Raw genomic sequence first — 15,011 nt, 5'->3', positions numbered from 1 at the left:
AAGATTAGCTGTTTTCACAGTTTAATACATTTTGTATGTTCTTATCAACTCTGATTTAAAAAAAAAAAATGATCAAGTGCTTTTTCTTGATTTCATGCTCTCCAAAAGAAAAGCAGCCTGTTTTTTCAAGCTAGAAACCTTCTGAGAAATAAGAAGGTATAGCCTCAGGAGTATGCCAAATAGTGTGGCACAATGTTAGTTTGTTGTAATAATTTTTTTTAATTCTTTTGTAATGAACTGGAGACTTTAAAATAGGAGTGGCTGGGTGTGCAGCCAGGTCAGTGAGAATGAGGTTCATGCACCAGCCTGGAAACGTTAACTCTTGGACATCCATGAGAGCTGACTGAGGGAGACAAACCCAGTGGATTGGGATCACTGATGGCAACTTCAGTTGTGCTGAGGCTATCCCATGTCTGTAACTTGGCTCAACTCAGGACCTGTAGGGTAAAGTTTAGAGTGAAGATTCCACTCTTCAGCTCTGGGATGCCATGTGAAAAGTCATCTTTGTCTAAAATAGCCCTGTCTAGTTGCAAAGCCATCTCTTGAACCAGAAACTCAGTTTCTCAGCAGGAAAGTACTGGGAGAGGAGAGGAGCTTCCCCCTCAGCTTGGGCCTGAAACCTTGATGGCAGCAGTAAGTGCTGAAGGTCAGGGATCCAGTGCAGCATTCCACAGACATTCTCCAGCCTTGCCTGGTTCCATAGAATTGGCAGAGATCAAAAGTTCATCTGCTGTCTTTTTGAAGTAAAGCAGAGCACCGATACCTTTCCAAGAAATGGCCAAAACCCTCATTTAAACTGGAAATACTCCTTGGGGATGGTGTTGGATGGAGCAGGCTAACTCTTAATTACAGAGTATTTTTAAAGTACATTTGTCTAATCAGCTCATTGTTGCTGATAAAGTCTGGCCTTGCTGGTGCTGTCCTAAAAACCCTTTGCAAACATGAGAGGTGACTGAAGCCCTGAAAGACTTCTTGAATGCTGCAGGAAGGAGTTGGAATGCAAAACAGAACAGTGACATGCAAGTGATGGATGGACAAAGCATTCCCCCTTTCTTGCCAGATTTTCTTCCAACTTTTTTTCCAACAGATTTTCTGCCAACTTTTGCTGCCTGTCAGTCTGGTTCATTTCTTGTGGCTTAGTGTTAACATGCCTTTGAGAAGAAAATTTAGTGCCTACAGGTAGAGGGGCTGGTACAAATGCTTGGGAAGGGGTATGCATCCCTCCTGTCCTTGGGAGGGAATGTAACCTAGTGTAAGAGAAGAGATGGATAGGGACAAAGTGTGCTGTAGAGGATTATTTTGAAACCTGAATGAGGCAGAGGCCTTGTTTTGATCTAGGGTTAGGTCCTTTTATGGTTTTGTAATCAAAAGTTCTGATTCCAAAGCAGACAGAAGTGGTACAGCTGCCACTGGCAGTCCACTCACTCAGGTGCCTGTTCTTTAAGCCATGGCACCTAGAAATGAGGAGTGCATGGGCAGGAGATCAGCAAAAGAACTGATCAGGGCTCAGCAAAGAAGCTTTTGGCAACAGGAACATCTTCAGCAAAAGTGGTGCCTGAAGTTAATGCACACTTATTTCTCTTGCCTCTATTAAAGGACATCACAGTTTGGTGAGTTTTAAGGGTAAAACCTCTCTTCAGTGGTGATGCTACTCTGTCTTTTAAAATTAGAGAGTTAATGAGTAGCTCTTTGGGGTTGCCCTGGTGAGATTTGCTACCAAAAGTGTTGATTGTTACCCAGAAAGGCTCCTTGCAGTGTCCAGTTTTATTGTATTGCAGAGGAACCTGCCTCTCTCCGTTGAGGAATGGAGAATTTTGGCCATCTCACCCCTTTCTGCAGTGAGATGATTTCAAAAAAGGGTTTGAGTGATTTACAGGTGACTGTATCTCTAGTTCTGCCTTGGTCATGGTTAAGCAGTGGTTGCTGTGTTAGCCTCTCCTGTTATAGATGCCTTTCACCTGGCACTGGAGTAGCTCAGTAATTCCAGAGGGGAACATTCCAGCCAGAAGGGAGCAGCTGGGAGCTGGGTGAGGTGGACACCTGGCTGGGCTCCCTGTGTGCCTGTCCTGCAGAGAGAGCAGCTGGCACAGCAGCAGGGGTGGCACTGTCCTGTGGTAAAGGTGCTGCGTGTGAGCAGGGAATGGAGCTCAGCACTGCTCTGGGACCCAGCAGTGCCATTTCGTAGCATGCTGTGGTTGAGCAGAGGAGGAAGGGGAATATAAATAGCAGGGAGTGTGTGAGCTCCATCTTGCCTGATGAACAATTACAGGAACATCTCCAAGGCAGCCCTCTTCCCATGGCTTCCTCTGTCAAACACTCCTTTGTTAGCTCTAAGTCCTTGATCATCAAGAGTTTGTACCTTTAAGAGGCTTGTGGTAAGTGATTATTAATAGTGGCACCAGATACTGATAACACAGTGGTGGGTGAGAACCACATTTCAGCAGCTCAGAGATAGTCCTTTGAGTGCAAACAGAGCAGACTGTGAGGTTGTTAGAGGAGGCACATTGGCTCTCTGCTTCTTCCCTCAGTAAATCCAGCACACAGCTTTGTTTATCCTCCAGAATTTGGTAATCTGCCTAGTCAGTAGCTTGTGAAATTCCATTGCAGTAGAGAAAAAAAAATCCCTGTTCTGTGAAGGTAAGTCAGATTTGGTATTTAGACTGCCTCATCTAGAGAGCTGTCATTGAGTGGGGATTTCAAGAAGCAAACAGCAGTGATAGTTCAGTGTCAGCACAGTGATCAGGGATGATGGTCAACACAATCATCAGATGTCAAGGATGTGTTGGACTCCAGCTCTTTTCTTCTTCTAGCTAAGGAGTTCTGAGGCTGCTGTGGAAGCAAACATGTAGCACCCATGCTTTCCACTGGTCTCTGCTCAGCTGAGGAAACAGTCCTCGTGGGAGCTGACAAAAAGTACATGCTGCTTCATGATTGAAGTGGACATTGCCCTCTCAGGGTTTAAAGTTTTATTTATAAGACCAGATACAGAAAGGAAATTCCTCAAGTGTTCTAGGGAAAGCAGTTTCTTTGGTTCAAGAGTTTTGTCTCAGCTCTTTTTTTCCCCAAAGGTGAGGGAGCTTATTCAGTTGGAATTTCTTACATCATCACAGGATTTAGCAGGTGCCTTTTTGAAACTGGAATAAAGTTTGATGGAAAACTGAGTATTTCTGGTGGTAGGCAGTGTTCTTTAAAGATCAGCCAGAAGTGTGTAAAAGCATGGATGTTTGGGCGAAGGAAAGGGGTCTGTAGCAGTCTGAGCCAGCTTTCATTTTACTTGGGAAGTGTGAGTTTTTTGCATAATAGTAAGAACCAAGCGACATGGGATTCAGATTTCTTTATTCATTTGTGCTCAGTAATTCTTGTGAATAATGCAAAAGGCAAAGCAAACCCCAGTGATTCCCAAACTGCTGTGTGTATCATGGCTGCTCATGCTCCTGCACTTCAAAGGAACTGGATACACTTATTTGTGAGGCACCTTCTGCTGCTGCTGAATCCTGAGGGGAAAAAGGGTTTTGGGATCACAATGTAGAGTGGCATGATGTGCAGTGTGAGAAGAGCCGTGTTGAAAACGCAGCGTAATGCTTTTTTATTTTCAAATTATTGCGAAGTAACTTAGGAGTTTCTTCATGTCCTTTTAAGATCTTTTCCATTCTATTTTTGAAGAATTGTAGCCGATTTAGGTAGTTTAGAAGTAATGCTCCAGCTGTTTTATCTCTAGAATATGGGCATGGTTGTCTCTTCAAGTGAGTATCTTGACTCTTGAAGCTGCTAAAAAAAAAAAAAAAAAGAAAAAAAAAGAAAAAAAAAAAGAAAAAAAAATTGCAAAAAATACCATTGGAATAGGATTTTTTTTCCTTACTGCAACAATATACACAGGAACATTTTCTGACTCTGTTAACACATTATTGGTAGGCAGGTAGGTATTATAACATTAGACTACCTTCAAGTAGCTTACAGATGTGCCTGTCAGTGGGGGACAAGCTGACAGAACATTGCCTCAATCAGTGATTGTTGCAGTGATCCCAAGGATATCAGGTATTGGATTAATGCACTTTGTTCTTTTCTTCCCAACAGGAAGCCTAAAAAGGAAGAACATCTTAGCGAAGAGGCTGCCAAGGTGATTTCTAGCCTTCCTGACTTAACTTTCATGCATGCCAAGGTGTTGATGTTCCCAGCCACATTAACACCTTCAACAAGCTGCCAAGAAAAGGTAGACTAAAGTGATGTGAATTGGACGTTTTCTATTGATTTTTTTTTTCTTCCCTCTGCGGGTCGTAAAAAGCAATCTCGCTTTAATTAAAAAAATATCAAGTTCAGATGATTTGTTGGTAAGCAGCACTAGAAAGGTATACATAGTAATGTATATTTATTTACATACTGGAGTCCTAAATTTATATTAGAGAAAAAATGTAAATAATTGGGGGTAAATCTTTTTGAAGATCTATTCTTTTTGTTGTGCTGGGCTGTATACATTCATGTCTTTGTGAAATACACTGGTGGTGTCCTTCTTAAAAAACTTTGAAAAGTTAAAAAAAAAATCCTATAAACACATAATAAAAACTTCAATCTTCACAATCTGTGAAGTTCCCCCTTAAGACTTTCAGATTGCATTGAGCAACTTTTTCTTTCCTGCATACATTGAAATAATTCTTGCTGGAAAAAAAAATCAAAAGGTTATGTTGTCCCTTTTGTGGGTTTTTCAGTTATTGTTTCTTTAAAACCCAGTAACTTCTTTTGTGTTTTAACAAGCTTAAGATGTGTTTTTCCTTTTCTTTTCCCCCATCCCCTCCCCTTGTTTGATTGGTTGGCTGATCAGTTTTTATGTTCTTGAACTTCAATAGTTTGGCTCTGTCACTATATAGCCTTTTGAAAGGTATGCTGTCAGTAACTTCTTGTTCCAGTTATGGATTACTGTCTAAACACTTGATTTTTTTTTTTTTTTTGTTCATTAGAAGGTTGTCTGCTCTTAATCAGTTTGATTTGGAAAAGAAGGACCAAAACAATATGAATGTCTTACAATGAAATTTACCTGTTAAAAATTTTTATGTTCTGTTGTACCACTATTCCTGTTTGATTTTGCACAGTGTAAAATGACATAATCATAGATTGCTATGGTTTTAGGCTGTATATACAGTAAAAAACTATGGGTTGTAAATGTCTGGGGAAATTCCTATGGAAAAAAGAGAGCTATGTCGAAGAACCTCTAAAAAGGTCAATATGCATGCCCAAGGTCTTTTGAGATTTAAGTGTGTAAATTTCCTTTTAGCTTACACAAAATAAAATAATTTAAAAGATACACATGCATACAGCCTGCCATCTTTTCTTTACAGAATGTGTGCATCACTCACCTCTCTGTGGTAAAACTTAGTGGTAAAATTGATGCTCTGTAGGACCTTCTGATTTGGGTTGCTCAGTCCCACAAACCACACCTGCAGATTTTCCTTCAATTCTCCTGTCTCTTTATCGTGTTGGGAGTCAGTCTTTTACTCGTGTCTCCAATTTCCCTTCTGGCTTGTAGGGCTATGTGGCTCATGATATTTGGGGTCAGGGACTTCTTCAGAGCGACTGGCAGTACTCAGCTGTAAGAAACACCAGCTGTGGTGAGGCAGAAAGGGCTTGCTGATCTCTTAGCTACAAAAATCAGAAACACAGCAGTCACTGAGGTCTCCTCTGATCTTAGCTTGCACTGTTGCTCTGTGAGCAGCATCTCATCAGGGCTCTCAGTGGGCTGGCATGTCCTGGGTGCTGCTGTTTCTTGATGGTGCATGGACATAGGCTCTTCCATGTCTTTACTACGTGCACAGCTCTTGAAGTGCCCAGTAGTCACCACCAGTTCATCACTTAACATCTAGTTCTGAGAAATCTCTAGGGTTTTTAATATATATTTGAATTCTTTATTGTCTGACAGCACTTGGGTCAGAAAAGCCTGAGTTTGATGTCGTCGGCTGGGTAAGCTGAAAGGCTGTCCTGGCAAAAGGGAGCTTTTTGCTTCTTGAGATGTCCTTGAGAGACCAGTGCTGGGGTTCCATCTTTGTGAATGCAGGAGTTTCAGTGAGTGGTGGCTGCTCAGAGTTGAGAGAGCAACTCCTATGGCCATGATAAAGTTAATTTGTAAAGGCTAAATTGTCTCCTTTGCCCTCTAATTAGTCTGCAGCGTACAGGGATGTGGTATCAAACTGCACTGTTGTAGCAGCAAAGGTTTCAGCAAAAGTAGCCCCAAACCCAGTTCTGTTTGCTATTTCTGCAGATTTTCATTGCAGCACTGACTTCATGCCTGTTACATGTCAAAATCAGCCTTGCTAATCTCCCAGGTTTAGCAGAGTGTTCTTCAGTGCGTGCTTGTTGTGTCGTTCAGTTGTGGTGCAGGGCTGCCGTAGGTTCAGATTGGTGCCTTTGTTTCCCTTGGAGCCAGAGCAGTGGGATAGCTGCAGCACAGAGCTGTGGCTATTGTTTCAAGGAGAATATGTTTAGGAGCTGACTCATGATCCTTGTCTGGCAGCGAGTGGACTGAAGTATTAAGGAGAGGTGGGGGTGGAAGTGCCAGCTGCAAGTTGATCTTTAGTCTCCTCACAATTGCCTCCAGAGGCAGCTGCCCATTTGTCTTCCAGTCTCCGAGTGCAGTTCTGGTGGCCTGCCGTGGATGGGGGAGGGGGAAAAGGAGATTTCTATTGTGACTGATGTACCAATCTGAAACTTTGTGGAACCTGGTAATACCCAGAATGTGTTTATGAGATTTTAATGTTCTTTTTGCATCCTGCAGACTTTCACACTGCTAAAAGATGTAAAGCTTACATCCAGGTTTCAGCCTTTTGGGGTAAATGCTGCCTGCCTTAAAATGTAGGACTGCTTTTTGTCTCCTAGAGTGAGCTTCCTGTTTTGTTGTTGATGGTGGGATCCTCTTGCCTCTCTCCTCTGTCTTGTACAGGCAGCTTTGTTCATTTGCAGAAAGTTTTGGCTGACAGATTCAGCTTCATCAGAGTTGTCTTTCCATGCTGTTCCCATTGACATAACATGCCTCATCCAGTTTTCATTTTGCCAGTAGCCTCGTGGGCAGGATGGCAAGTGCTACTTTGTTTGTGAACATTTGAGTTGCTGTGCGTTGTCACCAGACGCCTCAGGGTGCATCCCTGGTGCCACTGAGGAGAGACGCCTGGTTCAGCTGCCATTCCCTGAGCTGGCACACGGCCAGGAAGCAAAGTCCAAAGATCCCACTGTGAGGTGAGCTGCAGGCTCCTGAGTGACTGCTGAGAAGGGCTGGGCTCTGCTTGTGTTATCTGAGACTTGGGGGTTCACCTGCTGCAGGTGCTGGCAGTGCTGGACTGCCCACAGCACCTGGAACGTTGACACCTGCTCAGAATAGCTTAGCTCAGCAAATTCATTCTGAGATGCCAAAAGTAAAGCTTGCAAATAATGTCTGTCCATGTCCTCAAATGCAGTGAGTGTGTACTGAAGTTAACTCTTGATCACGTTGAGTTGTTGCACAGAATTTTGCCTGGCAATGAAATCGTTGTGTGGAAAGGTTTGTTGTTGCACTGCTGCACTTGAGCTGAATATCTGGTGGGCTTGGTAGGATGTGAGAGATGTAGCTCAGTACATGCAAGATGAATCACCCATGGTCCAACCCTTACATTTTGTGCCAGTTCTGCAACTCTGCATATTTGTCTTCTAAATTTCAGAGCATTTTGAAAATACAGGATAGTTGCAAAATGCACTTGAATATAATCTATAAAAGCATATGTCATCTAATAATTGCACAATACCTACTAGGAGTGTCTGCTACAAAATCAGAGAAGGTTTTGTCTTCTGGCCCCTGCTGAAGAGCACAGCCACTGCTAAAGGCAGCGAGCAGCCTGGTCTGCTCCCTCCAGAGACCCTGGAATGTGGAAGGAGATGGGAAGAAACACCTTTAAATTCAGACGGCTAAAAACAAGAGGAGGAGGAACTAGAAGAAAACACAAAGCAGGAGCCCAGCAGAAGCTCTGAGTAGGGGAAATAGGAGGGTGAAGCAGTACTCAGAGTATAGGCAGCTGGGATAGCTGTAGGAGGAGCAGATGGTGGAGAAAGTGGGATACAGGCGTGAGGAGCAGGAGCATTTGGAGAGCAGGGAAAGCCTGGGCCGGATTACAGGTGCACACACTGTGCCCACTGGCTGCTTTGCTCCGAAATCTGGAACTGAGCCTCAGAGATGCAAGGGTCTGAGTTCCTGTTCTGCAGAGGAAATGTGTCACAGCCATGGGCTGAGTGGGAGCTGCATCACCACAGCCCCTCTACTGCTGTCACTTACTGTTGCTAGAGGGCTGGACTGCAGACCGACAGGTTTAAATGCAGCCACTGGTGCCTGTGGTAGCATTGATACAAGCCCAGATGTTAGAAGACCTTTTTCAAAGATTATTTTAGATAAGGAGGTACATTGTAGTTCCTCACTGAAGGTATAGAATCAAATCCTCCAAAGCAAAGCTCTGCCAGGGATTTGGAGCTGCAGCTTCAGTCCTGTCATGTGTCTGCAATGTGACAGTTGTTGCTCACATATCCTCCTGTCTTCACCTGATCCTTGCCTCGTGCCCTGTGCAGATTTATTCTCTGAATCAGCCTAGTGCGGTGAAACTCTTCTCTGAAGGGTCCCTGCTTCCTGCAGATCAAGGGAATTGGGGTGGCCCTTTGTGGAAATTGCAGGGAAGGCACAGTGGAGTGTGATGCTCTCCTGGCTGGAAGCAGCTGGCCATGCCAGCCTTTTTTGCAGGAGGTCACTTGTGCACTTCTATCATTTGGTACCCAGCATGAGTTGCCTGATTGGGATGTGCAGAAATGCTAATTTCTCTGGGCTGTAGCTTAAGCAGTTTGGAGCTTTGCTTGTTTGATACTCAGTCATGGCTCTGTGGCATTGAGGGTCAGGTGAACATGTGATGCATCCAGAACTGATGGGGCTCTTGTTTTCACCTTGCCAACCTGTACTTAAAAATGTAATATATGTGCTTAACCCTGTGTTACAGATGGGTTGCAACGATCAAGTCTTTGTCAGCAATACCTGAGAAGGACTCAGTTACCACAGGTCTCACACACATTTCAAAGGCATAGAGTAACCACAGTATTTTTCCTAGTTTAGGGTCTCTGAGTCTTCCTCTTCCACTGACTCTGTCAGGACCCTGCTGACCTGGCCCATGTCTGCAGAGGTTCCTGGTGGTGTACACCACAGTAATTGGATTGTGTGCCTCAACTGAGGCTTGGACTACTCCTAGAATACGGAGGCGCAAAATATTTCTCCTTGAACTAAAATCACTGGGGTCCTGTGGAAAACAAAATAATTCAAAGGAGGGTCAAATTAGGGTATTGTACATATTTTTTAATGTTGGCCTAAACATCCTTACTGGTTCTTCTGGCGTGGTTTTCCATATGCCTGAGGATCCTTTTGCCGTAGTTTTGTATGTTTAGAGTGCGTACCCCGTGTGTGCAGTGTGCTGATCCGGGGCATCAGACTGGGCTGCATTCCCTGAGGGACACTGACATTGGCCACTGCTGTCAGTGGAGCTGCTGTGAGTGATCCTTGCTCCTCAGGGTCTGTTGCTCCTCATGCTGGCACGGCTCACACGGGCTCCAGCAGGCAAATCCCGCTCAGGATGCGAGCAGCTTTCCTGCTGGGATCGCTGGCCTGGTGGTGTGAGCCTCACCTGCCGTGTTTAAAGCAATGAAGTTACGTGGAGAGGGAGGGAGCCAAGGGGCAGGTTCAGCTCAGTAATGTGTGTGTGTGTGCTGCTGTTTTTGCTTTTCCAGTGGAATTTCTCTCAGTTGTTTTTAGACTCTTTGAGTGATTAAACACTCGGTGTTCATTTCCCTCAGCACAGAATTGCAGTGAGGGCAGTGCACTGAGGCCAGGTGTAGTTTTCAAGACTGTCTTCGTCTTATAAAGAGCAGAAAGTGTTGCCTTGCATGAGCTGGTCTTCAGGAGAAAAGGAGAGAAAAGCAAGTTCTTTGGATCAGACCTTACAGTGTTGCCTGGCCTCCAGCTCTATGATCAGAGGAGCAGATTAAGGTACAGTGGGACATGCAGAAGACACGTGTGTGGTCATGGCACAACTGTCTCTGTCTAATGTCTGTGTTCTAATGTCCTCTTGGGCTGTCACTCAGCTCTGCAGAGCTGTGATAATTGTCTGAATTGTAATTTTTGCTGTGGTTGGAGCTGGTTTTTCAGGTCTTCAGTTGAGGAAAAGAAGTGTGTGAGGAGACTGCCTGGAACAAACAAGTGAACGCTGGCAGCTGTGTGCAGACACTCCATGAGTAGCTGGACTGCTGGTTTGGGTTTTTTTTTTCACTCCTTTATGCTCACCAGTCCAAGGAGTTTACAGAAGACAAGACAACAAGGTTTGCTGAATCTCTCCTTAAAGCACTTCAGTTGTTCACAACCGTCTTGGAGAAGGATGTGGGAGCACCTTCCACAGGAATTCAGAGCAGAGTGGAAGGTACCTAACAGGCACTTTCAAAAATTCAGAGGCTGGCTCAGGATCCATAAGGGATTTTTGGATCACATTTTGGCTTTTAAACTACAGGGAGCCTTAGGACAAATAGAGAACATGGATATTTTGGAAACAAATCAAAAGCAGTCATGAAGTGTCCCCCTAACACCTTCAAACCCTCCCTTTCCTCTCTCTCTCCGGCCCCAAATATCATCAAACATTTTGTCCCAATCTCAGCAACCTGGACCCAAAACCTGTTTGCACATGAATTCTACTACCAAAAAGGGTATTTTTCCAAGGCTGTGTTATTTTCCTGGTGCAGGGACTGTGTTTTCATTAGGAGCACTAAAGCCTTTTGTCACTTAGTTAATGCTGAAGCGAGTTAAGGATCAACGTGCAGCTGGCCACGGGTGTTGTGCAGCTGTTCAGACCCTTGCAGGTTACTCCACTCTCCCTTGGACTGAGCTGCCTCCCTCTGACCATGGCAAAAGGAGCGCTTGTGTGGCTGCTTTGTGCTCCTACAGGAACATTTTCTCCCCTTTTCCATTTTGAAGGGGTGTCCCTCTCCCTTTCCTTCTATCCTTGGCCACCTAGATGAAGTCTCTTCTGGCAGCTTTCCCCCTCCTTTGGCTGGGCAGGAGGAAGCAGGCTGGAAAGGGAGGAACAAACAGCTGTCCTTTAGGTTTCCAGTCAATGCAGCTCCTTAGCAGGCTGGCAGTGTGAGCTCAGTCGTGAGGAGAGCTGTTCTTTCATTCAGGAGACGGCCTGAGCCAATTCTCCCCAGTCCAGGGCTGAAGAGGTAGGGAGCTTGGTCCTTTCCAGCTTACAGGACCATTGCAGCTGGCACAGGCTCCTGTTTCTTCCCTGTGTTTGGTTTGTGCAGTGCACTGGAGGACCATGCTGGCACAGGGGAGGTGAACTGTCTCAGGACACTGCTGAAATGTCGCAGTGTGTGCGTTTCAATTTTCATCTCTTCGTGAAAGCCGCTTTCCCCCAACACTGGGAGTGGGTGGAGGGAGATACCTGGTGAGGTGCAGCACTGCCCAGGCCAGCCTGGCCCCACAGCAGGAGGGGAGAGAGTCCAGGACTTGCTGTCAACCAACTCCTGAGTGTACTGATCCCTGGAGTGTGTTTTGAGTCGGGAAATCTCATTAGAAAATAGGCCTGGTGTGCAGAAATCCGCCTCGCTGACATCGTGGTCTTCCTCTGCTGCTCGTGGGCAGCAGGGTTGAAAATTCACCCTCGTGTTTGCAAGGGTGAGCACGCTGTGGCTGCCCTGGCCTGCAAATGGTGGTGAGGACAGCCATGGTGTTTGGTGGAGAGGGGGATTTTAGTGTGCTTGCAGGAGGAATTTTACAGTTCTCTACAGAGAGAGATTTAGAAAAATTCCCTGTTTTATGGATACAGAAAATGCTGTCTGCAAATGGGATTCCAAAGGTAGATGTGCCTGTAATAAGGCACCAGGCCTCATTTAGCTGCAGAAAGGTTGATCAGTGGAAAAAGTACTTTTCTCTGGTGCTCTCTGGTTTTCCTCATGAATTTGGGTGTCTGAATACCATCTGTCACCTGGCACTCTGCTGAGTCCCCAAATCAGAAATGGTCCTCAAATCTGAGAGCTTGCAGGGGCAGAATATTGCACTAGCAACAGATAAAAAATGAAAAAAATTCAGTAATGCAATGAATGGTGTGCTGTACTGCCCCAAATTAAATGCTTCCACCTTCAAAAGCAGAGTCCTGCTCTCCAGATTTAAAGGAAACCTTGCAAAATGCAGCTGAGCTGCAGGCAGGGACAGATTTGCAGGAAGGGGAGCTGCACAGATGTGGCACAGATATTGCTTCAACTGAAATGTGGGCATGGGATTTTCTGGTCCTTTACCCTTGCAAAAGGTCACCAGCTCTCCACAAACTTTTGAAAAAGAAAAAAGGATAAGAGGAAGGAGTAGGTGGGGGAAGCCTGATGGTTTTTTTCCCCCTGCAAGGGGGCTGGGTTGGTTCTGCAGTGATGTCTGTGACAGGCAGAATCCAGCAAAGGTGCACTAAGGCTTTCTCTCGGTGGAGCAGGGGCGTTTGGGCAAAGCTAAAGTATCAAGAAGTGGGGAAAGGCTTTGATTTAAGCATTAGTAGGGTCCAGTCAATCCAGGGTCTGTCTCGTTTTCCTGTTTTCTGTCTGCATTGCTTCTTTTTGATCCCTGTGTGCTTCTCCCGAGACTTCTCAGCTCGTCCACGTTTAATGTCCGTGATTTGTCTCCAGCCCCCCTGGCTCTCCTCTCTGCAGGTCACCGTGCGGGGCGCGTTGGGCTCTCTTTGCCTCTTTGCTGCCATCAGCACATCTGATCGTGGCTGAGTTTCCATCAGAGTCGTCCCTGGCAGAGCAGCTGGCCCCATAACCGGCTCTGCTTTTCTCTCGGCAGCCCAAACGGGTGGAGGCAGGCGAGGGAGCACTGGCAGGACCACAGGGGAGATCTTGCTCCACTTTCACCAGGGCTTGCTTTTCCCTGCTGCCTGACAGAGCACTGCAGACCCCACTGCTGCTGTGAGCTCCCCCAAAATAGAGCTGGCCCTGGAAAAGAGGAGAGCGAGACAGAGGTAGGCCTTGCTCTTCTCCTGTGAAATGAACTCGCGTGTGGGAAACTAGGGAACTCCCCGAAATGCATTTTACTGCTCTCCTGCAGTTGCTGTTGTAGCTGCAGAAGTGCAGCCCCAGAGTTGCAGGTGTCTTTTCCCTGCTGAGGTAGATGCCAGGGTGGAAGGATGCTGCAGTCACAGTGGAATTGTTTGCTGCTGTTGGGAGATGTCACAGAAGGAGCTGATGAACTCAAGACTGCAGTCTCTAGGCAAACACTTCAACCTAAATGTCAAATAATAGGGATTTGGATTTGCTTTTTTGTGTAATTTATACTGCCCAGACCATTTTCCCTGTCTAGAGTTTGCTGTGAGGAGCTGGTTTTGAATAATTATCGTCCACAGTTATGTGTGATTATACACACACACACAGGATTGATACAGGGAGACCTTCCCTGCAGCTGGAATCATCCTGAGAGGTCTTGGATGCTGTTTGGGCTGCTACAGATGTGTCTCATGAGCACAGTGCACGTGGGAGCTGCACAATCTTCAGTGCTGCAGCAGTGACCAGGGTGCTTAGAGAAGCCCAGCTCTGTGTTCTCTCCTGGAAGGAGAAGCAGTGGCAGCACATCCCCTCTCCTGCAGGCTTCACCTCCTGGTATTGGGGCCCTGGCACTCTGAGGGCCTGCAGTTTTCCAAGGAGTGAGTGAGTCTCTGGGCTCTGATCTATCCTGGCAGGCTGCGTGTGCTCACCTTGGGCTGGAGACCTCTGACAAGGGAAAAGCTCTGCTCCCAAAAGGCTGTGGGAGGAGATTTGGAGCAAACCTGGTTCATCCCTCTGTCCATCTGGGGCACCACAGGAGATGTGAATCCAGGAGTAAGTGCAAGGGACAGAATGTGTGTGCTGGGAGCTCCCTGCACCTTGTCTGTCCCAGAGGTGTGGCCAAGGACTGCAGAGGGCCTGGTGCAGGAACTCCAGCACTCCGTGCTCTTCTGCACAGAACCAACCTTGCTTATTCTTGAAGTCAGGCTGGGAAGCCCCTCTGCAGAGCCTGCAGGTTCTGTGGGGTGCTGTAACCTGAAGGGAGAAGGGAGGAGAAGCTGCTGCTCTGGCTGAGGGACAGAAATGGTGACTGGAGCTCTGCAGTCGGTGCTGGAACTCCCTGAGCTCCCACTCCCAGCGTGCAGGGCTAAAAGCCACGTCCACCTAGGAGAGCTTTCAGCTCCTTTTGGCTGTGAGCAGGGTTGGAGGTGTCTGGCTCCTCCCAGGTACGAGGAGATGCTGTTCCTGGGAGAGCTGAGGCTGGAAAAGCAGGACAGCCCTTCACACCTCACCTGCTGGAGGGCCTGAGGGAGCAGAGGTGCTGTGCTGGCCAGCTGCTCAGCCCTGGCCCTGCTGTGCTCATAGGCAGCTCTTTGGGGATCACAGGAGCTGTTCAAACAAAACACTAATAATAACACTGCAGGCAGGTTTGATTTAGTGTGGGGGCACTCTGCTATTCAAATGAGCTCATGATAAATGGAGGTATTGGCTCATTAAATGTTGCTTTGGAGTTTGCCCTCGGGAAGGCTACGGATTCGTAGTGTAGCAGTGATTTGAGATGATCCAAATTGTTCTTTGGATGGTTTTTTTTTTTACCTTCCAAGGATTTCTGTGGGTTTAAAGCCACTTGCAGTTGAGTTCTGTTAAAACAATTTCCAGCAAACTGTCACTGCTTGTCTTTGTCTCTTTATGACATATGAAAACCAGTTGGGTTTTGTGGTTTTTTTTTTTATTTCCTACTGTTTAAAACCAAGGCTTGGGTGAGACGTTTGGAATATCTGCTCTTTGCTTTCTTTGCACTGAGGAGTGTGGTGGGATGTCTGGAAGCTGTGAATTACGAAGGAGAGCCGTGCTGTAGCCTGGCTTAATTTAAAAGTACAGCAGCTAGAAAAACAAGGTGCCTCACTCCCACTTCTTCCCTTGCATGTGAAGCAAGTGAATTCTGAATGAAAGGATGG

The 15,011-nt window shown here is 46.2% G+C and overlaps 1 protein-coding gene across 2 annotated transcripts in view; it reads left to right on the top strand.

Moving 5' to 3' along the window:
- The window catches only part of AFTPH (aftiphilin), a 42,458-nt gene extending 37,162 nt beyond the window's left edge, over nt 1-5,296 (top strand). For both annotated transcript variants that reach the window (XM_063391577.1, XM_063391576.1), the window contains one exon: nt 4,075-5,296. In XM_063391577.1, coding sequence (XP_063247647.1) covers nt 4,075-4,219 — 145 coding nt within the window. In that variant the 3' untranslated portion in view covers nt 4,220-5,296. The remainder of the gene's footprint in view (nt 1-4,074) is intronic.
- Nucleotides 5,297-15,011: the final 9,715 nt, after the last annotated feature.

Source organism: Prinia subflava, chromosome 2 (genome assembly GCF_021018805.1).
Source record: "Prinia subflava isolate CZ2003 ecotype Zambia chromosome 2, Cam_Psub_1.2, whole genome shotgun sequence".
Lineage (NCBI taxonomy): Eukaryota > Metazoa > Chordata > Aves > Passeriformes > Cisticolidae > Prinia > Prinia subflava.
Note: the sequence above shows the minus strand (reverse complement) of the source record. Positions and strands in the feature narration are given on the sequence as shown.